General features: G+C 39.7%; 1 protein-coding gene across 1 annotated transcript; it reads right to left on the reverse strand.

Annotated features, from left to right (window-relative positions):
• Nucleotides 1-2,065: 2,065 nt before the first annotated feature.
• On the reverse strand, nt 2,066-20,380 carry rundc3aa (RUN domain containing 3Aa). Its single transcript, XM_036589583.1, has 11 exons — nt 20,257-20,380; nt 7,659-7,774; nt 6,696-6,829; nt 6,286-6,371; nt 5,946-6,035; nt 5,636-5,716; nt 4,447-4,612; nt 4,132-4,289; nt 3,656-3,775; nt 3,018-3,124; nt 2,066-2,813 (listed from the first exon to the last, which is right to left on the reverse strand). Exons 1-11 carry the CDS (start codon nt 20,361-20,363, stop codon nt 2,671-2,673), a joined length of 1,308 nt encoding a protein of 435 aa, XP_036445476.1. The 5' UTR covers nt 20,364-20,380; the 3' UTR covers nt 2,066-2,670.
• Between the last annotated feature and the right edge of the window lie 6,078 nt (nt 20,381-26,458).

Raw genomic sequence — 26,458 nt, forward strand, 5'->3', positions numbered from 1 at the left:
TTTGAGTTTTCATGGTTCTATATAGCACCATTATCTCTACTAAAGTACCTTTGAAGAACTATTTTTAGATTTTCCCATTTCCTCCAAGGTGGAGTATTTGCAAAAGAAAAACAGAAGCAGTGTTTAAATAGAAAAAACACTGAGCGACATGATTACTGCTGCACTCTGAGAATGTTGTGTTTCAGTGTATTTTCTTATGTTTTGGTGTGTGCAGACAAACAAAACCACTAAGCTACTGAGACTGCATACATTCACTGACCACTTTATTAGGCACACCTACCTTCTATTTACACACTTCGTCCATTTGTTCAGGTCCACGCATACTTTAGCCTCAGTACCCCGTTCATCAATGGTCTGAACTGTCTCAGAGGCCTCACTGAGCAGATATTATTTGTGTGGTGGACTGTCTTGACAACTCAGTTTAAAAAAATGATCAATTTAATTGTACATTCTTGATGAGTCGGCTTGGAAATTAGGATACAAGTTGTATGATAAACAGGGTATCCACAGGTCATTATGAAGCCATATTTGCATGTATTATTATTCTCCACTAGGGGGAGCTAACACATGTGCACCACTAAAAGAGGAAACCCACACCAGCAGATCACTAAAAAATGCACAAATGTTTGTTGTTACAAATTACCTGTATATAAAGTAAAATTAAATTATGTTTGCTGGTTCAAATTGTATACATATAATGTTAATAGTTTTTGGTCTAGGCCTTTTTCAGTGAAGTATTTTGGAATCTTTAAAAGCCTCTGCATAGTATTTCATTGTTTTCACACACACACACACACACACACACACACACACACACACACACACACTTACTAAACCACGTATCCTTCTGGGTCATGGGGTATTTCATTGTTTAATTAGGGGTTAAGGCTATTTTCATTGTTTGACCTCAAAAAAAAAACTGAACTAGTAAATTATTATTCACTAAATTACTTGATTATTCATGTAATCGACAGTGACAGCGCTACAACAGTGATATTGCCATGGTGGCATGTTAGTATGTATTATGCTGGTACAAATGGATCAGACACAGCAGTGCTGCTCAAGTTTTTAAACAGTGTCCACATTCTGGTCACTCTGTTAGACATAGATATATTAGATTTATTGTTACAATATTTGATATATTGTTGGTCAACCTTGTAGATGTAAAAAGTTAGAGGCTCAAATGGTAAGTGTACCTACTAGTGTCCAGTGAGTGTGCTTCAACATTTACATTCTGTTCAACACTGAACTTAATATAAGGAGACTATGTATTGTTATGTATTACTATTACATTGTCAGAAACAATCAAGTTTGAGAGAGTGAATCACCCTCCTTACAAATGTACTGTAACTTACTGACTCTGTACAAAAAAAAAAATACTCATCACTTAGAGCATCTAGCATGGAAAACAGTGCCACCGGCTGCTTGATGTCAGTAACAAGTACAGTCCACCAGAGGTCACCTCCCTCAAGGCAATGAGACTCTATTTAACTCTAACAGGGCAAGATACAAGTTTTTAAGTTGGTTAAGAAGGGTCAAATTTGCCATTACACTGTTGGGTACAGGGGTGTAGTGGGCTGGGGTGGGGATTTGGTAAAAGTTTTTTCAGTTACTTCACAAAACATTTAACAAAATGATATTTGTTTCAGAGAAAAATATTTCAGAACAACATCAAACTGATGGTAGACTCTTAGTGTGGAGAAAGCCTGGAAAGAATTCCAACCACACTGCACTATGAGTGCTGTAAAGCTCAGAGAACGAAACATCAAAATCTGGGACTGTTTTTTTATAATGGTGTTAGTGATATTGTGTTCGTTGATACAGTTGTTAACTCCAAAGTGTACGAATACAATTTAGATATAAACATTGAGACAATGCACATAATACATTTTTAAACACGGCACAAATGTCCAAATACTTTCTGGGGCCACCATACAAACCATAGCATGAAAACTACAAGTTATATTGGGTGTTACTGTACAAATGTAACTCAGTCAGTTTATATCTTTAAATTCATCCTTAACCCAGCAAAGAAAGATGATAGAAAATATGCAGACAAACTAACTGAGATAACCAAAAGAAAGACCATTTTATTGCCAAAAAAGACAAAAGCACTGCCACTACATAACAAAATATATAATATGTATAAACAAAGCAGCACAACTCTTCAAGCCAATCAAGCTGTACAAACATAACAGAGCTATAGAAGGTCTAAGTTTACATTTGCTGCTGCCCACACTCACACACACAACGCCAGGCATAACTGTTGGTGGCACAAGCACATCAGGTCAGTGAAGACATTTACAGTCATTCTGAATGGAGGTCAGTTCTCATGCAGACAAACAAGCACAAATTCATAAATTCATTCTCGCCTATTCTCTCTCATCATATGATCATTCTGCATGGTGGAGAATGTAAGAGAGCTTATATGGAAATTACTACAAATTCACTAGGGATGGAGGGGGGTTACATCACCGTTCACGCTAAAATCCAACACTTTCTCAGCACAGGCTGAGCAAGGCGTCCCTGACCAGAGCAGATAGGCTCTTTCCTAATGATGAGCGAGAAATAAATTTGAATGAGTTGGAGAAGGAGGAGTGACGCATTTCTAGTCAGAAAGGGGGAGGAGTCATGTTTCTTTCCACTAGTTAGGCTGAACTCTGACCCCCCCTAGCTGGGGGACAGTGCAGGGCTGGGCTCCGTGCTGATGTTGACCAAATACTCGCTGGATTTGAGGCTAGCCAGGGACTTGCAGCTGGGGGAAGAGGCCAAAGACCCACACAGGCCCAGCATAGATGGAGTAGTGTCTTTAGCTGTGAGAAGAGACAGAGGAAAAAAAAAAACAAAACAATCTTAATCACATGCAAGCAGCACAATTCCTCACCCACAGTGGAACTGGCCGACCTGCAGTTCATCACCTACTCATATTTCACCCACTGAGACAGCAGCTAGCTTATAAACGCAAACTGGGTCTCTGTAGGCCACAAGCTTTTAAATATATGAGTGTGTGTATTTACCTGCTGAGCACCAGGCAGACTCTCCATTCTGCTTCTCTTCTGTCTTAACAGAATCTTTTGAGTTCAGACTGACCTCACTGGAGAAGGTCAAACTATGAAAACTTCTCCTAAACAAATGCAAACACACACAAAACATGAATACGGTTTCATACAGATGCATTGTAAGATCTCCGGACAAAGAAAAGAGTTGCAAGACTATATTAGTCTCGTGAGACAACTAGCCCAACTTTGTGCCTCGTGTCTTTTTTGTGCACCTGAGCAAAACACAACAATTAGATTTCCACATTCCAGGATAACACCTGCAGGGTGTCTGTGTGTACCTGGTTTACCAGATATGACAGAACACTGGGACAGTTTGACTGATCAGCAAAATCACCAGATTTCAATCCCAAATCTTAATGTGAAACAGAACGTGAAATGCTGAAGTAAGCACCTACAAAGTCTGGCTGAAATGTTCATCCAATTTTTGGAAAAGAGGAATAAAAGGGACAAGAACTATCTGATGTAATCCTTACCTGTCAGAATTGATGCTGTTATTCAGGCATGTAAACAAGTATTAGAAAAGAAATGATGCCTGCAACTATTTCTTTGTCCAGAGAGCTTTTTTTTTTTTGCACTGTCCTAATACACACACTTACCGGCGAAACAGCTTTACGTCCCCTTGGTTGTTGGCAGCCCGCATTGATGGCCAGTGGTTGATTAAACAGACACACTGTTTTTTTGGCAAATGGGCTGATTCACACGGAATCACACCAGTCCTGCAGGACACATTATGCCAATACAAAATAAACGGAACAGAAAATAGAAAAAAGAGAAAGAGAGATCACAAAAATGTGGGGGCAGCAAATGGTATGCATAAGATTCCATTCCACAGTGAGAGATGGTGTTTATGTTCCTATGTTTTTGCATTGCATGTGTTTCTGTGTGAGTATGTGTGACTGCATGCATATGTCTCTTATCACACGTATGTACCAGGGATGCATCAATCATGAATTTTTATGGAAAATTTGCTGATTGTATGTTTTATGCAAAAATCTGCAGATTATCATCTTGGCTGAATCCAATCGTGCATCCCTAGTGAGTACACATGTAGAAGTTCTAAGAGTTTATGTACAGTTGTGCCTGTAGTTCTAGTATGATGGCCTCCAGCTCTTTCTTCTCCTGTTGGCTTTGGACCTGCAGATCCTCCAGTTTAGCATTTAGTCTCTTATTCTCCGTCTCCACATTCTTCAGCTGTGACTCTCGCAACCGAACCAACTCCTCCAGATAGCCCTGATTATAATCACAATTAAAATATACATCATATGAATGACATGCACTGCTTATGAACAACTATACAGCACTGAATAATTACATTAGAAAACAGGAGAATGGAGTCTAGGTTTACTTTTATACATGTACATCAATGCATGTGTTTGTGTATGTTCACCTTCTGAGCATAGACAATCTTGAACCTCTGCTCCATCTTGCGGCACTTGGTGCTCCAGCTCTCCTCGTCAGTGACCAGGGGAATGTAAGGATGCTCAGCTACACTGTCCTCACTCGCACTGCTGTCCACACTGCGCCGGTCCTCTTCATCACTCAGGTAGTCATAGCTACAGAGAGCAACAGCATCACTTTCTATATCCTTCCTATACGCATATCCTAAATTTTCACTTCAACGCTTTACACTGTATAATGTATTGTCATATAATATTGTCATGTTCAGTATCTTAGTTTGTCTTTCTGAATATTTGCAAATCAAACTGATTCATTTGTTGAAGTCTGATCTGCAGGCTTGCAAAACTACAGTCTTGCAGGGCAAGACGTAATCTTGTGACAAGAATGTCTGGGGACACCAAAGAAAAATGTTTGGCTAAATGTGAGTTTAGCTCAGTCCTCAATGGTGCCCTACAGAGCAAGAAACCTTCAAGGTGCTTGATTTCAATGTACACATTTAGGACAGACTTGTGCAACGTGCAGACAAATGCCACGCACACCATTTCGCTCATAGTCTTTTTTTCTTTAATGAGCTAATTTGCTGATCTACAATATCTCAAGTCTGATGACAAGAATGCAGTGCAGCTCACTGACAAGTTACATTAATAAACAAATACATTTTTGCTCACATGTGTAAATCATACTATCTTCCATGCTGGTCAGGCAGCTGTAAACAAAACCTTCCACTCCGATTGGTCTTCGCCTGTATCTCACGGAATTTTGGCTAACAGGCCGCTGCTGAGTCTGCAATGACGCAGTCCTCACCAAAGTCTGCGGTAAAGGCCCATAGAGGGCACTTCTGAGCACCTTTTCAAATGGCAAAATGAGAAACAGGACACCCTACAATCTCACGGCCCTTGTGCACCAGCAACTGTGGACTGCAGGACCACGACTGTGCCATTTGGGAGTGGGCGTTTAACAAGTTGTCCCCAGACATATATTCTCATTATGAGATCATGACTGGCCTTGTGAGACTAGCAAAACCACAGCAAGGGTCACTAGGGGTTAGACTACTTTATTATGGGACATGTATATATGTAAATATATGTATATGTTATGGCATCATAGAGGAGAAAGAATCCATCAGTGTGTTTGAGTTTAACAAGGCAAGCATAGCGCATCATGCAAGCACCTCTCACCTCTGGGTAAATTTCAGGTAGGGTGTGTAATCAATCACAGCTGGTGTCTTCCCATCTAATACCTCTCCCTTCAAGCAGAAACTGAGAGAAACAGAGAAAAGAGAGAGAGAAAATAAGATAATTAGAACATTCACATGAGTCTCTGTGGGTCACACCTCCTTCAGTGTTTAAACATCATTAATGGTTTCACATCACAGATTTGTGGAGTAAAACGTGAATCACGATGCAGTACTAGACACAGGCTGTAATGTTTGTCTCATTCAGTAGAGTGTAAAGAGGTAATGCATTGCCTTTCTACAAGCATTCTCACCTGAAGTCAATGGCACTGAGGCCAATCAGCATCCCTGTCAGGACTGTAGCTTCCTCTCTAAGCATAATGGCACCATCATCATAAAACCTCCTGCAAGCCACACACATAAACAAGGTTCTGTTTTCATAGCAGGCCAGACTGGTATAGGTCCAAAAAGACAAATGTAAATTTCTACAACAGTCATATAAATTTTTAAAGAGAGTCCTGCATTGTATTCACAAAATGTTTTGTACTTTTAGACCGTTCAGTGTTACTCACTCAACATACTTAGTGTTCTTTGGGCTACAGTTTCTTTTATGTAATGTCTGAACAGCTATAAATAATTCAAGGCTGTTCTAACCTGGTGGTCCGAGTATCTCTTAAGGCTGTGGCGATGTATTCAGATAGACGCTTCTCCATGAGAGCCATGCGGATCCATGCCCGGCCCTAAAATAGGTGGGAGGAGAAAACATCAAAGATAAAGGAAAGTTGACATATAGCCAAAAGGTAAAAGCGAACTACAAAGGAGGTCAGAAAAAAGTGAAGCACTCAGAAATGCAGCAGTATATCCATCCCATACAGGACTAGACAAGAGCATGAAATTACATATTTCCACATTTAGAGTCAGAATTATGGAATTTATCTTTATTATTCAGGGCACTGAGTAAGAAGACAAAGGCAGAGACAGAAGAAGAGGTGAGACCGCTAATTATAGTCAGGAGGAGAGAGAAAGTGTTTACTACAGACATATGAAGAGGCAGTGACTCTTGCCTTGGCTCGGGAGGTGCTGATGTTTTCAATGTTCTCAATGCTGCTGATGCAGTTGTTATGGACTTTACTGCAGGCCAGACGCACATAGTCCCAGAAACTTCTCTGTCCATCTGAACTGAACCAGCCCCCAGGGCCTGACACAACAGCATAAAACTTGTATAAAAATGAGTCCATGTTCACTTTCACACACATGAAAGCACAAAATTAAGCTCATGATTTGACTTTTTTGACTGATTTGTATTAGCCATTTTTTAAATACCTAATGCTCACACTAATAAATTAAATCCATAGACACACTAGTACATTTCCAGTGCTTTCTATTAGCCAAATTTGCAATAAAAGTAACACTGTTTTATTGCTGTTGCCGTCAATCAAAATGGTAACGTTTCAGAAGGAAAAAAAACCTTAGCTTTGAATAAAAGTTAATGGAACCAATTTTTTTTCCAAGTAATTTTTAATTCATCATTTTCAATTACAATTCATCATGAAATTTTACCACAGTGTAAAAAGCATCTGGTACCAAAAAACTGGAAATATATGGTTTTGTTAGTAACAATTTAAAATTGAATGGACTAAACTGCCATTTTAAATTTGTAAATGAAATTAAATAAATCCCATGGTGTACTTACATAACACAAATCAAATAAACATACATTAGTTCTACATTAGTAAGTAGGAGGCAACTGGCTATTTAGACACAATGAGTCATACATAATTAGGTTACAACATTTTGGTATATGTGTAGCAGCAGCATTCAAATACATCATGAGTCCATTTACTTGACTTTTATTTGTCATAAAACTGCAACACAGATCAACCAAAATCAAAATAATGATAATAATATAATAATCACTCAGCTGACTGCTGATTGTACGTTTGGAGCAAAAATCTGCTAATTCCTGTCTTGGTCAATTCTTATCGTACATCCCTAGTTTGCGAATGTGTGGGTGTCTATGGTTTTACCTTTAAAGCGATGACTGAGAATGTGCTCCAAAATAGCAGCAAAGTTAACAAACTCCTCTGATGAGTCATCAATGGGTTCAGCCGTGTACTTCTCCAGTAAGGTCTTTACTGAAAACCTGAAATAGATGTATGAAAAAGCATACATAAGTTTAAAGAGAAACACTGCACATAGTGATCTCTCTGTCTCTCACTCACACACACACACACACACACACACACACACACACGTGCACGAACGCCTCAGCTCTCCATTCTAAAGGACTGGGAGCTTTTGGGAGTGGTGCCATGGCAGGCCACTGAGGTCACCCCCAATTGTCCTGTGTGCTACACAATGCGCCTCTTCAGATGTTCTGCCCCATTACCACAGCAACAATCACAATCAGAGTCCTTGTGGGGCAACGCTACTGCCGGCATTACGACCTTTGTTCATTTGCCTGGGTTCCTTTCCAACCTCTGGGTCTGCTTTTTTTTAAGATCAGCTTCACAGAAAATGACAGAATACCCTAAACACAAACACCCACACACTCGTTCTCTCCTCCCACTCACTCTACGAACAGTCGCCTGATCTATTTAGGGCTGCTCTCAGAACTGGTACAGTTTGCCGCTGTGGATCTCCCCCCAATCTCGCAAGGCTTTCATACACAGGCCAACCTGCAGGGCTCTGGCATGCAGGAACTGCTCTAGCCCACACAAGCAAAATACAGAAGAAACAGTGGATTGGCAGTACTTTCCAGAGTCGACACCCTTCATGCCTTCATGGGGAACACCAGCATCACTGAAGGGAAGACGGCCCTGTCTCTGGGTGGCTCTTCTATAGCCCGGGGCAAGACATCCATCACCATGGGCAAGTCTTCCATCACCCGCGGGGTCACTACCACCTCTATGGGGGATTCCACCATCACCCGAGGCAAGACCACTATCTCTTTTGGCAGAGCCAGCTTCAGCCGGGGCAAAACCACCACCTCCTTCCGCAAGGCCCTAATGCCCAAGCGCCGAACGACTTAGATGGAAAAGAGCTTTGCAAGCGTCATGAGGAGCAAGAAGAAACCAAAAGCGAGAGAGGCAACCGTAAACAACGAGGCAACAGAAACACAGCAAGAAACAGCGGGAAGGGGCTCAGGAAGCATAGCATCCATTTTGATGAGAAAAACCTCCTTCATAAAAGGGAAAACTAAACTGCTAAGAAGCAAGAACGCCATCTCATGGGGAAGGACCGCTGTCTCAAGAAGCAAGACCAAACTGAGGAGGGGGGAAACTGCGTTTGCGGTGGGTACAACCACAGTTACACATGGAGAGACCACTAGCTCCTTAAGTAAGGCCACCTTAAGTCAAGGAAAGAAGTCAATAACTGTAATAAAAACGCTCCTCAAAAGAGGCAAAGAAACTCAATGGAACCTCTACTGGGATTTTCATCTCTGACTGAAACACACAAAACATGAACACATATACACACAGACTTTGGGATAAAGAATGCTCAAGCAGGTTAGTTGCTTTGTGGGACGGAAGTGTTTTGCATGTCTGCTCAGATGATTTTCTAGTGTAAAGGTTTACTGTGCCTTAAATCAGCTTGGAATCTGGTATGAAATTTTCGTTCCTGAGTTGGAATATGATCGACAAGTGCAAGCTGATTTAAAGAAAACCGAATAATGTGTGTGATGGTTATTGAAATGATTCTAATGTCATATGGCAGGTTTGACGCAAGAGCTTGTCTGTAGTGTGCTGGCAGGATTTCAGTCTGAAACAGCTGGTATGGTGTAATGTGCACACACCCAAGAGGCATGTGTCTGAAGAGAACCAATAATACAAGACACTGTTTTCCAGAGGCAGTCTTGTCATGTAAGGCAATAGTGCAGATGCTTTACATGACTTGACCAACACATAGTATGTGAAACCACTGAAATACATACAGCATAATATATGTTTGGTGCCTGGTCTGGGCACGTTTTAATGTATCAAACAGTCTAATGTAACACTAATATCCATTGGGATAACTAAAAATACAGGTTAATAAATTGTACCTCAAAATAGCTAAAAGTTTGGGAATTTGGAATTTTTCTTTGTTCATTTTTCTCTATATAGGAAATCCAATATGTGACCATCTCAGCAACCGAAGATATCAGCTATGTGGGGCTCACTTTGTAAAAAAGAAAAGCAAATGTTGGGATACTCTGTGAAATTAAGAATTCGATTAAAATTGCTTTTAAATGTGTCTTCTTGACATGCTAACAAGGCCACACAAATGCATGTTCTTACAAATCATGTGAAACAAAATCCTAGAATATCCTAAGCTAATTTATTCACAGATATCATCACAGTTTTAGTAGTACCCATGTACAGTATCAACCAAGACACCACTGGAGAGCAGTTCCACCGGGAGACAATGCCAAGGAACTTAGTGATGTCACCACCGATTGTACCCCTCAACAATGTGTCCTTCAGTGCGTTCCCTGGCCTTGCATTAGCAGTGGGACAATGACATCTACTGTCCCCCCGGCCCCCGGATAGGGCTGCGGCCTCCTACGGCAGCCTCTGTCCATTCACGGCACACAGGGGAGGTATGTGGCCCTGTGGAGCCCACGTCGTCCTGCTCAACAAGGGGCTTTATGCTGCTGCATGGGGGCTGCGCTGAACTGTGCTTAGCATTTTGGTCCCATCCCAGAACTTGCTGCGTGGATCTTGTCATACCCAGCCGGACACGGTCTGTGCCTGTCGGGGTACGCTGTTACCAGGAAATGTGATGAGCCATCGTATCCTCGTCCTGTGAAATCAGGAGGACAGAAGAGAAAAAAACATCCTAAGGCCGAAGAGACAAGATTTAACCCAGACGTGCTCACCATCTTCCACGCTGGCTGCCGGAGGAGACCCCCTACCTCTCCTCCACCTCAAGTTGGTCCTGCTCCACCATGGGTAACACCAGCATAACGGAGGGCAGGACAGCCCTCAGCCTGGGAAGCACGTCCATCAAGAGGGGCAAGACCAAGATCATGATGGGCAACTCCTCCATCTCTCGTGAAAGGGGCACCACATCCCTAGGAGGCTCCACCATCACCAGTGGCAAGACCAAGATCTCCCTGGGAGGTGCCTCCTTCAGCAGGGGTACCAAGACCACGTCTTTCCGAAAGGCACTCATGCCAAAGAGAAAGACTCTTTAATAAGAAGTAGAGCCGAATTGTCTGTGCAAATGTCTGCGGGGAGGGTGATGCGTACCAGGGTTGGGAGGTGGGGGGTTTCTCCAGCATGTCAAACACTGAAAATGTCAAAGAAAACTGAAACTATGGCACCATCACAGTGGAATTCTGAGGGGATTGTTTTGGGCATCGACCCACCAGGCTTTGTTTCATTTGTTTATTTTTTTCAACATCTGGAAAATTCAGGATCGAATTTGACAACAAGGTTTTTTCTGTTCCATTACATCCTTTAACCTCTGGATTAAGTCATGGATGCAGGTTAGTGAATCAAGAGTCTTGCTAAACGGGTTTCCAATGCAACAGGTGATGTTCTTTCAGTCAAAGTGAACCACTAGATCTGCTTGGCACACAACTACATATGCAGCAATGATTACTTACTTATTTGTTCAGGTTGTGTCTGTTTTTATTATCTTATGCTACAGCAAAGACTGAATCACTGATATACAAATTGGATTGATTATGGCATCTGATCTCGCTCTATAAATCCATGGAATACAGGGTGATCTAAACATAAGTGCCAACCTGCTTTGTCAGTTATGTTCTCTGAGTTTAGTCAACAGCATTACATTAAAAGTAAATGAGGCTCTTATTTGTCCCTTGAAAGGTGCACAATGTGAAGGCTTTGAAAGAGTGCAAAAATCCAAATACTTAGGGGGGGTATGCTGCTGTATATCCGTATCAACTGTGCTCTTCCACAGTGACAATAGAGGGTTCTTTACAGCAAGGAGCCCTTTATTCCACAAAAGAAATCCATGTAAATGATGGAGGCGTAAAAATGTAGGGCTCCAAGTTGGAGTGGGCAAACGCAATGCTAAATTACTGCCTTTCTGAAGAGCAGTTAGTTGAAAGGAGAGCTGGCACGCCTGAAATGCTAATTGGCGAATGTGGCAGCAAGATGCCCTTGGTACGATTTGACACTGAAAAACAAATGTACAGCTCCTTAACAAGTGGCTTTTGTGCTTCTGCTCTCGCCCACCTTGGCCACAAGCCAAAGGAAAGCCATGCTATGGCCCTTTGGAACACTCCCTCAGAAAGGCAGGTTATGGGATTTTAATGCACTTTAAGGCAAGTCTGTTCATCTTTTTTACTGCCCCAGCAGCCCTCCACATCTCATGAGCTTGTTGTTTAGCCTCTAATAGCATAAAAGTGCTGATTCTTAGTCTAGACTTGCTGTCTCTGCATCTCTTTGTCCCTGTTTTCCTCTCCTCCTTTGGTACAGTACTTTCATCCTACTTTTTCCCTCTCATACCCCATCTCTCTAATTGCCACCTGATGTCTTATTACCTTTCTCAGTGTCTTTATGTCTTTTTCAGTCAATATTTCTAAAACTCTTTTTTCCTCCCTCCCTCCCTCCCTGCCTCTCAGACGATGTCTCCACTCTTGAAGCTCAGCAGCAGACTTAGGATCAGTATTTAAAACTTTTCTCCAATTCTCCAACATTACAAATCAAGACTGTCCCAGGACCAGGACCCACATGCCAAACACTTCAGAGTAAATGTACTCAGAGCGGATGGAGAATTCTGCTAATACTCCTCAGGGGCCTGCATTTTACTATTTGACTGGCATGGGAACCTGCAGCATTGAGTTTTCAGTTTTCAATTAATGTATGAGGATGTTAAATGGCTATTGCATGTGTTGAGTAAATGGCAGATGTATGTGATTCTGAGGGTCAATGATGGCTGATAAGAGATGCTGAGGATGTGTTTGTTGATGGAAGTCTTCAAACCAGATCATGGTATGTAATATCCGAAGCATACCTTAAACCTGTAGTACTAATAGAGCTGTGCCAAAGGTAGAGTTGGTGCTGGACGAGTAGGGAGGGTTATAAGTTGGGACAATTCAGAAAGCAAGCAGTAATGGAACAGAGATTCTTCATCAAGAAAGAGACAGTTATGGAGAAGGTTTTGCACATTAAATGACTCTACATGAAAACTATCAGTCTAACTGTATTGAAACAGGCCCAAATTTCCAAATTCAAATTCAAATCAGTTATCTTCAAATTAAAGCTGGAATTCAGACCACAATAAAGCCTCCCTGGTGAATGCAATAGATAAAAAAAAGTTTCTTTTTGAGAATGTCTAAAGACAAATGCAGTAGATAAAGTTGAAAACAACAAGAACAGTCAAGAGAACTACTGGAAGAAAGGAGCTCACTTCATGAGGAATGTTTTCTCCTCAGCAGTTTGTGCCGTTACAGAGGCAGTAGACTCTTTGTGAGTTCAGCCAGCCCGTCCGTCCGTTCTAGGAAATATTCCAAACCTTCCTATCTCCCCCCACTAATTCTCAAAATTTCACTCAGGTATTTTCTTCCTCTTAACCTTCATCACATTTCCCTCATTACATTCAGCTAAATGGAGGAAAAGAGAGGAAAAGTAGGAACTTGATAGGGAACTGAAAACAGATTATAAATAGAATATTAATGCTCACATTTTATTTTCCTTAGGTTGAACATGCTGCTGGCATCAACTTCTCTCGGCATCTGCCAAACAAATTAGTTTACAGTACAAAACAAAATATTAGCTTTTCAACAGCCTGTACTTCTGCCCTAAGTCTGCACACCGACAAAACAACAGACTACTACGGTTTCATTGGCAAATCCAAAAATCATCTAATTGAATCCAGTGGAAGATGCTCATCTTATGATCATAATGATTTTTAAGGTCATAACAAGTTGTGGACTTTCTAAGTGAGGCTGCGTCGTCCATATGTGCCTTCAGCTCTTGAACACAGAGACTTGCCCAGAGACTTTCTTCAGAACTGCTGGAACTCTGACCTATCAACATTGACCTGGAATGGAAGTCATCATGTCCCATTCTCCTTTAATTATAGCTGTCCAAATAAAAACAAGTATCTCCAAAACGGTAACTTCACAGAAGAAGGCAAAAACATTTGTTCATTTAAATGTATCTCTTTACTTTATTCTAGTCAATTTTGAAGTATTTCAATTGGTCCATTTATCATAAAAATTTTCACACAGTATAAAAGGCAGCTGCTGAGCTCAAATGATGTAGGAAAATAAAAATTACAAAAACAAAAAATGGAGAAACTTGTTTTTTTTTGGAACAGTGATGATATGCAAAGTCCCTTAAGATCTCCCTGTGATGAAGATGTACTGTTATACTTGGGTTACTGTACTTATGTCGTGTCTCACATCAGTGCACGTCACAAACACGAGACCACATTCATGAAGCGTCTCATGCCGATCAGCTCCATATAAGATTGGGATATGAAAGCCAAAACCTGATCCCAGACAGCACGCTTGCTTTGAATTTTTTACACAAAGCTTCAGACATACGAAGATCTTGAAAATGTTCTGATGAGCACTGATGTGGATGAAATTCCCTGATAAAATGTAAACTTGCATATAAAGTCCCTCCAACACTTGGGGCCAGTTTTCTGGACAGGGATTAAGCCTAATCATGGACTACATTTACCTTTCCATGGAAAATCGTATTCAAAATCCTGGATTTAAGCCTGAAATAAGCTTAATCCCTGTCTGGGAAACTGGCCTTTGTTTTATTTAGAGGTAAACGTAAATCATGTTACTGTGTGTAGTTACATTATGTCTGTGAAACAGAAATTTTGTGTGTGAATTAGGTAAAGTAGGAAAAACTGCACTGTAACTAATGCTTCAGATCATTAGCACTGACAACGGTGGCTTAAGAAGAAAAGGGTGGGGCAATTCTGGCTTACAGTGAGAACCAACTGTGTTTCTGACAGTCAAAAGCTCCATCATGTGTAAACGTGCTCTACGTCTCTTTCCAATGTTCCACTGTTCACTGGATTCAACTCAGCTGGCAGAAGCGCCACACTGCCCACTGGAGGGCTCGCAGGAAATGTAACACCTTGTTTTCTGCATCAGCACTGCCTAGGAATACCAGAGAGTGACTGCATCTGGCAGTTTACTGCATCTGGCATCTCAGAATTAGCAGCTGCAGTCCAAAATGCAATGTCGGGGAAAACATTAAGTCACAGTTTGATATCACCGCTTATGGAAAACTTCCCTGCATTGCTGCAAAGGACATTTGCTTAAAATCCCATTGGCTACATGTAAGCAAAGCAAGCAACAATTTGACCAACAGACATCACTGCAGTGGGCGATATGATGGAGAACACAGCCTGGTGAGTGGGACACAGCCCAGCACAAACCAGACCCAGAAACACAGGAGGTTTCAGTTAGACAAAGCATAGATTCATCAAGAACATGATATAGTAAACATTAACTGAGCTAATTTATATGCTTATCTTAAAACATAATGGTCATTCATTGGTCGAAATGTCAAAGTTAACAATTAATGAAACTTCAGATTTTAACTTTTTAATTCATTTCAAGTCCCTGTCTTATGTAGTTTGTCTTTAAATGTTATAGATCAACTGTCCTGATGTGGTCAAGGGTACTGGAGAAAAAGATGGCCACTGTTCTTGTCAACAAATGTTTTTTGTGCTTACCAAAGTTCATTTTTGAAAATCTTTTTCCTTCTTGCTGTGTTAGCATTTTATGTGTTTTACCAGCGTTTTGCAGCCACCTGGATGCTACAACTCTGGGAAGTGATGGTTCTGATTGTGGTGCATGTTTAATAAAGTTGCTGACTTTGTCTACTGCCCTAGTCTTTACTTTTCTTTGTTAAAAAAATCTCATGTTCACAGAACCAACCAAACCTCTCCAGATGTTTGGAAGTTGCACAGGGAATTAAATTAAAAGATACAACTATGAACAACATGAACATTTAAAAAAAATAATAGAATGTGCAAATATGACTTTTTGGTGCAATGCCATATAACAGGGTTCCTCAAATTCAGTCCTAGAGGGCACTATTCTTATATGGCAAGTTTCCTTAAATCCAGCACAGTGTGCTGATTTTTTTCCTGACTCAAACACACCTGGTTTAATTACTTTGGATAATTCCCAGGTTTGGTGGGTGTGTTTGAGAAGGGAAATCAGCAAACTCTGCTGGATTTGAGGACCCTTGCCATATAAGAACCACCTTAAGTTTCTTAAAGACCCATTCCATGGATGGTTCTTTAAAGGAGTATTCCAGTGTTTTTCAATCTCTATTTATTGCAACTGTAGTGTACAGCTGTTTACCACTGACAATAATTGAACAAGTGAGAATCGAAATGCCGATAAGCGTAGTAAGGTAATTTACCTGTATGAGACCGAGTACAATTCCTGTGAAATGGGTGAGGTCATGTGAATAAAAGCAGATAAATTACTAGTAAAGCAATGATGTCTCGATCACAGCCCACAAAGCAGAATGTTCCTGCGACACAGTGTTGAGTTTCACAAGTGAAAAATGTCACCAGAGTGTATTTACTACATGTCCTATTGGCTTGCCGCTCAAGATCAGTATCAAAAGCATTCATGGATCCTACTGCAGCAAGCTCAGCAAAGCCAAATGTTCCTGTGAGGCTTTTGTTTTTACCATAGATACTGTTTGAACATGTGCCACATCTGTTGAAAATTTTCATTTCATTTTGTCGTTCACTTAGTCAAAGGTAAAATATAGCAGATATATTAATGTATGTGATGTGGAAAGATGCATTTTTCAGACAGGCTGTCTAGACAGTGACAGCAGACTATCTAGCATGCGCAGGAGTGAGCAAACTTGAACGTCATCGTTTGGAATCGAGTCTAAAGCTTTGGAGTCAACTCTCAATTTCTAAATGCCTGGAATCAGAGAACTGATTCTTTTTGGGATTGACGCCCAGACCAAGTGTTTTGGGTCAACGGGTCTTCTGTTCTTATAAAAAGTTTGCAGTATTCCATCTATTCCCAGCCACTGAAAGGTTCTTTCAAGAACCTAAGGTGTTTTTTCTACAGCATTCTTCTATAGAACTCTTAGGACTTTATTAGAGTGTAGATATTCAAAGATGCCAAGATTGAGTACTTATCATTAGTAAAACAGGGTTCATTTTATATGTTATATTCATATTCTGAGAGAGGATTAGTGTGAAAGATATCAAAATTGTTTGTCTCTCATAAAACAATCATGTCCTTGACTGCAGCTTCCATGACTCCTGGACAATAAGACCCCAGTTCATTCAGAGCTGGTAGTGTTCTCTGTCCATGCAGTGGCCATACAGCGTCCATGCCTAGCTACACCTCCACCAATGGGGTCCTTCTGAAATATGCAATGCCCACTTAACATAATGCACAAACCTACAATTTTAATAAACTATGGAAATGTCCACATGCCTGTAAAATACACAATGCATCAGCTGTTGTGTGATGGAACTCACTGTTCTGTGTGTTTCAAGCGATTCAGCCATGACTCACCAGCGCTTATGTTAGCACCATTCACTAGACAGTAAGCTGAAACACACACACACACACACACACACGGACGCACACGCACACACACGGACGCACACACACACACAGATGCATACTGTATATGTAGGCGTATACAGCCAGCTGGGTAACCTTATCAGTAGCCTGTTCAGCAGTCAAGACATATAAGCGTTCAGATACATACTCAGCAAAATGGGTCATTAGCTTATGCGCTCCATCTCTATTTATGCACATCTTGACCTTAAAATGTAGTCTCACTGCTCTCAGAAGCTGACAGATTTAAAATAAAATTAATGAGCTTGACGGGAGTAATTGCCCATTCACAGTTGAAAACAGCTTTCCTTCGCATGCTCCCACATTTCTTAATTAGTGCTTCATTTTTTTTACAGCTTGGTCCACCTGGGACCCTGGGAGTACTGAGAACATCTGCAGTAAATGCAGTAACATTTACAAGTCTCAAATTACTTCAGTCACTGTGTTTTTCCCTCTGTTTCTCACAAGATGCATCTGTGATTTCTGTAAATCAAAGATTTTCCTTCAGGAAGTCTGGGTGGCGTAGCCCACTTGTACTTAATTAGCCTTCTACTTTCACTATTTTCGCAAGAAAGACGAGTACAAATCTCCTACATATACAAAGGCCTTGTCTACTGAAACAGTATATGGAGGAAAAGATGCTGCGGCTACCTGTGACTAAAAAATTTAAATTTAGATAAACAATTATGATCTGCAGAATTATCACAATAACTGATATAATCATGATCCTAACTCAGTTACAAAGTACAGAGTCTTTCCTTATAGCTTGCATATAATTACCATAAAATTGCCGTCTGGCTAGCTTTTAATATTGCTATGCTATATTCTGCACAGATGGCATCTAACACTGATAAAATTCATTGGCTCTCTATGTTTGTTTGGTTGGAAACCAAAATGTTGCCAAGCTGGCACGCTCGCACCCTTCTTCTGGACAAGCTTGTCTATTTCACTCTTGTCCCATTTTGAGCTGTACTAGCACAGATTATTACTGCTACATCTACAAAAATGAAAATTGCTCTAAATGGATGTAATATTAGTTCTTTATGTCACATACTTATAGAGTAAGTATAGTGTTCCACAGGGCATAGAACTGCATCCAGCTATGCACTTTAAATGATCTTGCATAACAGCATACAATAGCCTAAAACTAATTCAAATACATCACATTTTCTGCTTTTTGTGAAATACACATGAGTATTTTACATACACAACAAAAATATATGATGTAGAATTACTATTTACCTGTTAGCTTTATAGTTAAGGTCTGCTATCTGGCTGTGTTAGCTTCAGTTATCTGTGTTCCTATGCCTGAGAGGAAGGAAAGTGGAACATGATGATATAAAGAAACTGATTAATTAAGAAAGCTAATGAGCTAGTCCAAGTGTATAAGCCTTCTAACCTACAGTACCACTGAATATTGGAAAGTTTTGTTATGCGATAAAATTTCAATATAATACCGTAAGCTGTCAGTTTTATTAGCATCAGTGGCCAATAAGCACCTTTGTTCCAAAATCTAGACAGGTGACTGATACTAATATCAGCAGTCTGGTGAGCATTGAAAGTGAAATTCAAATAGCAGAAGCATCTCTGAACAGCCCAACTACACAGTCTTCAAATTCTGACACTATGGGTACAAAACTGTGACTGGAATAGATTTCTTTGTAACCTGTTTTTAAAAAACAGAATTAAAATCAACAAAAAGAGTATGTGTGCCATCTTGTCATCTATATTTGTACCCTATATTATGTATGTCATCTATATTTATATATATGTTCCCCCAGCGATATAGAGAAGTATATTATATATAGTGTGTGTACATATATATTTACATGACTAAATGGAGAATGTACAGTAGATGTTCTATATAGAATCTATTGTAACAAGCCTGACATCGTAACAATAGAAGAACTCTTTTTGGTCGTATATAGAACCCTTTTCAAAACCGGCTACAGCACATTCTCCATCATTCTGAAGAATCCTTGAAGAACCTTTATTTTTAAGTGTGTGTGTGTGTGTATGTACACACACACACACACACACACACACATACCACTAAGTCCCTGTGCTAATCCGCAGTCTCCTACACTGCGCTCGGCCACAGGGAGGCGCTAGACGGACGCAGTGACGCCATGGTTGCTGAGGCTGCACTGTTTCCGCCAGCATCATCTCAAAAAGCCTGGTTAGTTTCTGTTTCTGAACACAGCAAGAACAGTGCATTCATTACCCGTCTCCCTGTCTAAACAGGTATTTTACTGCCCCGGTGAACTCATGACAAGCTGCAGCAGCTCCACACAGGCTGCAGGGGGACGAGGCTGAAGTTGGCTTCTTATTCCAGTTTTCCGTTCCGCCTTAAATGGTGCAGCAGTTACACTCAGGCGCCTCAGGCTGGAATAGGAAGCTAACTTCAGCTTCGTCACTGTGGCCGAGTTACCGCTGAGCATCACATTATCTCACACAGTGAAGCATTTAAAGGACACAGCCTGAGATCAGTCAGTCTGTCCTTCTACACTGACTGAAGGATGCACAGCAGGAGAAGGAGAAGGAGGAGGAGGAGAGCACCTGAAGGGGGAAACTAGCCCTTTATTTTTAAAAGCGTAGCGCTTTTCTGAACAGTCTAAAGGCTCCTGCTGAGCTTCAACCTTCAGACGCACCGTTTCCTCAAGCACCACTTATGTACGAGGCTGAATTCGGCTTAGAATCTCCCCGCTCCACCTTAAATGGTGCAGCAGTTCCGTTCTGGCCTCAAGCAGCCTCGTCGTTTGTGTACACGCTAACGGACATTCCCTCAGTAGCCCGAAGCTCAGGTAGGTCCGGCTACCGAGGCTTATTTCAGGCTAACTTCAGTCAAACTCGCCTCACCGGAGCCGTTTATCCGGACAGGTGGCCCTTTCTGTACATAGCCATTGTTCACACATTGACAGCCACGTTTCCCGGATTAAAAACCAAAATAAAATCCAGCCGTCCTGAGTGAACGTCTACGGAGCGCAGCCGCAGCACAAACGAACCGCTGAGACGGTGAGATGTGATGCATTAACGGTCACCGCGACGCTCCGGAGCTCATGCTGTGTTTTAAAGAGAACACAAACCTGCACACCGTGATGAGGTTCTTGCGCTCCACGGCGACGTTTCTAGAGGAGGGTTTTTTCGACGTTAGCCCCATAGCCATCGCGGTGTGGGCGCAGACCGGCTCCATATGACGGAGGCTGACCGTAGCCCCGAGACCCAAACACGCGCCTCGGTGCGCAGCGCCCCCTGCCTGAGACTCGGGGGAACAGAATATTCTCATCCATCAGACGGAGTGTTAAAGGGGACATATACCAATTTTTCTGCCTAATTCAGTCGTTAATATGTGAAGTCATTCAGAGCGGATTTAGAGATTCTGGGACCCCAGGCAAAAGACAGGAACCCACTGGATGTACTACAAAAAATGATATGGCATATGAAATCCTAAATATGGTATACACATCTAACATTTATCATTTTGAGATTTATTAGAATTTAATATATTTAATACTGGCAGATCATTTGATTCTTTTTAGAAGTAAAGCTAAAAAAAAAATATTTGCCAGTATTGTGATATAATTTGCTACAGACTAATGTAGATAAATAAATAAACCATAAGTAATCTCATTACATTTTAAGAGAAGTAGTAATTTGTAATAGACAATTTTTGTGTGCAACTCCCCAACACTGGAGCTGTTACTGTCTGTTCTAACGTCAATGCTAGCATTATGTACAGTCTGCTGCTTCTACAAAACAGTATTGAGTCAGAATTGTTCACAGTGGTGGTGAAAGGAAACAGACATCTGAAGAGTTTAATGTCTCTAAAAGCTCCCTCACAGAAACTTTTAACATGAATTGGTACAAATATGTTAGCTGATGCTAAAATGTATTTTTAAAAAATACATTGATGGCGAAGAGAATTCATGTAGGGCGTTCTAAGGTAAAATAGTACCCTAACATTTTTCATATTTTGCACTATTTTACCATTTTCAACATTACATATAAAACATTCATGGCTGTATTTGCATTGTAGCCTATCATCACCACTATAAAGAAATCTGAGTTAGTTTCTCTACAACACACTCTGAATGACTTTGTTTACATCTCAGTGATTGAATCATGTAGAATTTTTGAAAGATCTGTGAAATTCTTCACTTATTTTACAGTAGGGGTTACAGTAGTTACAGTAGGGGTGATCCTAACCGAAGGTGACGCATGATAATATTCATTAAATAATATAAATGATTTTTTTGTTTTTAAATCCAGCTTTGTGTATTATTGTTTTAATTGTATACATTCCACTACTGTGCATATGGTCCTATATAATATATATATATATATATATATATATATATATATATATATATATTATAGAAAAAGTTCTTATTAATAGTTCCTCCACTCATGTTTGTCTGTTCAGTTTCTAAAGCTAATTCTTAATTGTACCGACCTCACAATGTTCCTAATCAGTTATATTCATTTCAATAATATATTCAATACTTCAATCATACATTCATAATCAAATATAATAATATAAATTATATTTATTTAATATAATGTTTTTTTTTGGCGAAAATAAAATTCTCTATTCACTATTTTAAAAAAAGAGAGGAGTTTGATGTATGGTTATATTGTGTATATTCCAGTATCATGTAAAAAAACATCCTTTTATATAGGTAGTTAATAAAACTTCCCCCAGTCATGTTTATGTATGCAGCGTGTTTTTTGATAAATTACTTTGTCATCCAAAAAAAATCAAATGATGACTCATGATGCTTTGAATCAGTGGCGTATCTAGGATCTTATGGGCTCCAGTGCAAAAAAAATGAGTGGGCCCCTCTGCCAAAAAATTGACAGTGTAATTTGCTTGTTTACATAGTATTGGGATATCTTAAAGAAAAAATGCTGTCAATGAATGCAACTCCACCCACTATCATCTAATCTTAACCTAAATGTAAACTTAGACTATTTATGACAACATATTATGATGCTGGTTTTGAAGTATCCATTCCATGAATGAGTTGCATTAAGAATAAGAGTGCAATAAATTTATGTCAGGACCGTCTGTGTAGTGCTGATAGAAGCTAACTAGTGAGGTATGTTGGTAAGAAAAGATATGAGGGGCCTAATAAAGATAATAGAGATTTACACTCCTATTTAGGTTAGAGATTTACACTCCTATTAGAAAGTAGAAAAGAAACAGAGATAGTCATCCATTATTGCTAGCATTACAGAAATACTGCACACATGATTTCATAACATTAACTATGTGGTTTTATTGACTTTATAGACATTAAAATATATATGTAACTGATAATAAGTGTATTCCCTTTTTTTGGAGGTTAGGACACTTTAAGATGATTCATTTTCCGAATACAACCACCGTGATAGCCAATACAGTGTTTCTTACCCATCAACTAATGATGTGACTAGACTACAGGTGCATGTGGACTGCAGCACTGGAGTTGTGAAAGACAGATTTAGAAGGATTTCTTTGCCATGGACTGTTGATACTTGCACTAAGAGCTCTGTCTGTGAGTTTTAGAAGGAAAATAAGCCTTGGGCAAATCCTACGGTTTTTATGGCTGAGCCTTTCTGAATGAAGACCTTTTAACTGAAGGCTTACATGAGTGCCTGGAGAGCAGTTTTGTAATATTTAAGATTTATTTCTTTTCTCGAGCAGTTTCAAAGTTCAGTGTCTGCACAGCAGTGTGCACTGTTGTTTTTGTTTTTCCAGTGATGTGTGAGTGCTGAGTGCTGCTTTGTCCATGAATAAAATCATGTATTAAAATCATGTTTTCTACATAAATGTTGCTCAAGCAATGCTAACTGTAATAACAGATAATACTGCTGGGCATGTAAAAGTGTAGTTTTAGACTAAATTAAATAAAAAAAACCCAATTCACAGTGTAATCGAGTCAAAGATTTAACCTGAAAAACAGCATAAGGACATGAAATTCTGTATACTCTTAAAAGGGATGGTTCTTTAAGGGTTCTTTAGTAAAGAAAATGGTTCTATATAGAGCCATGAACATTCAAAGAACCATTTGTACGATTAAACGGTTCTTTGCATGGTGAAATGGTTCTTCAGATTGATGGAGAATGTGTTTCTGGTTCTATATAGCACCAAAAAGGGTTCTTCTATTATTAAGCTTGACATTGTAACAATAGAGGAACCCTCATGATACAAAGAACCCTTTAAGCATGTAAATGGATCTTTGAGTGTTCATGGTTTTATATAGAACCATCAGTAAAGAACCCTTGAAGAATTATCATTTTTTGAGAGTACAGATATGCTTAAAGAAAAAAGTGGTTAAGGAATTTAGATACAAATCACTTCACACCTCTGTGTGTTTTTGACAGTTCCTTCACAGAGTTACATTATAATGAAACTGTCACACTGAAATAACTATTTAGAGCATGTTTATTTCCTGTCAGCATGTAAATGTACAGAAGAAACGCGTATATATATATATATATATATATATATATATATATATATATATATATATATATATATGTATGTATCTCTTGGATGCAAAGACAGGATTTTTCTCCCCACTGTTGTTTTGTTGGATATGAAGCCTGTTTTGTTTTCCTTGCTCTTCTCTGTGGGCCACAAACCATAACCTGACCTATGTGTTTTCATTAATGTTGAGCATCTTACAGGCTTTAGCATAGTGATAATTGTTTAGCGCTCTGTCAGTTTTCTTTTAAAACTGTCAGTGGTGAACGATGCCGGTGCTTTGTTGCTTTTCGAGACACAACTCAAGATTACATCTGTTGTCTTTTCTAAGTTAATGTTTATTTTGAAACATTATGCCCATAAATACCCAGCAGTGAAAAGTAGATGTCTAGTAGATATCTATAGCAGATATGTTTCATCTTTAGTGTTTTTTAATGTTTGCTGTAGAGTTACAAGTCAAACTGTTTTAGTACTTTTTATCTGTGTATAATACTGCATTTCAACACTGATTAGAATAACTTCAGATTCATGTACAAAAAGCATTGTAGACTAAATCTCCAAGTGGAAACTGCTAAATCCAATTAGAATTTTTCTAATTCTTTCTTTCTTTCTTTCTGTATTTCTTTAATTTAATAAAGCTATTTTAGATATATAAGTAGGGGAATTCTGCCATCTAAAAAGAAATGTGTAATTAAATGGTTAAGATGTAAACAGAGTCATTCTGAGTGGTCATTCTGAGTCAGAACTGTTCACAGGGGTGGTGATAGGAACCAGATGAACAGACAAAGTGTTTAATGTCTATAAAAGCTTGCTCACAGAAAGTCATTACATGAAATGGTTGCACATATGCTGCCTGATGTCTGAGACATTGTTTTATATTATTCTTTTGAGAAAACCATATTGTTTTAAATCCATTCTTTGTGGACTGATATATGCAGGGCATTGTAAGGTATAACAGGCCTGAGACAAAAAAAATCGGATTTATCACTATTTTACCTTCATCAACATTACATATAAAAACTCAGAAGATATGTGTAATTTCACTGGTCATTTTTAACAGTATATAAAGTGGCTTTATATGTGTTGTAGACGTTGTGACCCCCGGGCTCGGGGTATTCACAAAGCATCTTAGATTAGGAGAGCTGATCTAGGATCTGTTCCTGTCAGTAAGATCATCATAAATAAGACACCAATCTGATCCTAAATCAGCACGCCTACTTTCAGGAGCTTTGTGAAGACGGGCACTTGTTCCGATCAGCGCCACCACAAAGAAACCTGAGTCTGTATATTTCTCTAAAATGCACCATTTCACATCAAACCACCTTTAATTTCTTTGTTAGCATCAAAACGACTGAATTCTGCAAAATTTTTACAAAATTGATGAAATTCCCCTTTAAATATTTCCTCGCTGAAAGCAGCTACATGGTTTTGATATGACAGCAACAATATAGGATCAGGGCCCACATTCATGGGTCAGAGTGCTGATCTGAGATCAGGTCTCATCAGTTCACTCAATTCAATTCAATTCAGTGTTACATAAAATGCACAGACAGATCCCAGATCAGCATTCCTACCTGTGATGGATAAAAATGGGCCCAGCTCATTACTCTTTATGTAGATCCAGTACAAAAGAGTGGCTTGGGTGGTTTGTGACGCTTGTAGTACAAATGGTAACCAGCAGAGGGCAGCATCTCACACATTCCGCTGAGTTTGGCGCTCTCTAGTGGACACGGGGTCAGACTGTATTCCTGGGCAGCCCCAACACTGTAGTTAATCTCCACTCATTACCACAAGCTGGTCAAGTCCTTCCTGAACTGACTCAGGTGCGTTAGAACCCAACACGTTTAACAGTGTAAGAGCCGTCCAGGCCTCCGGTTTGAGGCAGAGCCAGTGTAGTGTCTGTGGTTAGTAAACTGGTTAGTGCACTCAAAGCAGAGCATAAAGCTCCTAAACTAAAACCTTAATGAGATTAAAATGAGGCACGACACAAATCTTATTTTAATCTCTTTTTTTGCCCTACAGGCACAGTTTTGCAGGCCCACATCATACATTTTTCTTATATTTTATTTTTTATCTTCCAAAAACGAAGAGAGCACATAAATGCCACCACTCTGTGGTAATTATGGAAACTCAGATTTTTGTATGAGCCGGATTTCCATATTAGGCGTGAGTTGATTAAGAAAGTCATGGCAGCTGCTGACACTGATATTGTAAACTGACTGTATTTCACCTATTCAGCAGCTGCATGTGACACTGTAGACTGAAGTCTTTTTACTTTCATCCACACGTGAAAAGATCAATAAACAAGCATAATGCTTTGTGATACTAAGTCAATGAAAGGTCCTGGGGGAAAAATGATTTGGGTTTTTCTATGAGTAAAAAAAAAAAACTCCAGCCAGTAAAATGACCTCTATAAGTATGTCGAGATAATTACCTTGAGATACCTTTCTCATGATCATTTTCTCAGGATAATCTCAACATAATTTTCTCAAAATAATTTTCTGGATGTCTTTTTTGACAGGTAGGTTATTCTCTAAATAATTTGCATGCATCCACTTATAACCGTTAAGTTCTCCAGAAAGCCGCAGCTGCTCTTCATAAAAAAAAAATACCTCGAATAAATTTGTGTAACCTTTTCTGCAAAACAGGCTGTTGCGTTTTAAAACGTTTCAGATAGCGCTCTGATATAACGATGTCCGCTCGGCAAGCACTGAAACAACGTCTTTGAGCATGGGTTCAAAATAAAGTGCTACATAGCGGACAATACCAGAGCCGGTTTAGGAGCCTGGCCACTCCCTATTTCCTCCGTTATATCAAAA

The sequence above is a fragment of the Colossoma macropomum genome, unplaced genomic scaffold, assembly GCF_904425465.1.
Source record: "Colossoma macropomum unplaced genomic scaffold, Colossoma_macropomum, whole genome shotgun sequence".
Lineage (NCBI taxonomy): Eukaryota > Metazoa > Chordata > Actinopteri > Characiformes > Serrasalmidae > Colossoma > Colossoma macropomum.

Bases quoted from the DNA above. Each gene is read 5' to 3' on its own strand.
- rundc3aa (XM_036589583.1), bottom strand. From the start codon at position 20,363: ATGGAGCCGGTCTGCGCCCACACCGCGATGGCTATGGGGCTAACGTCG. The intron at 6,372-6,695 runs GCAAGAGTCACT...CACCTATTTTAG, and splicing joins TCAGCACCTCCCGAGCCAAG to GGCCGGGCATGGATCCGCAT. The intron at 6,036-6,285 runs GTTAGAACAGCC...TGTGGCTTGCAG, and splicing joins AGAGATACTCGGACCACCAG to GAGGTTTTATGATGATGGTG.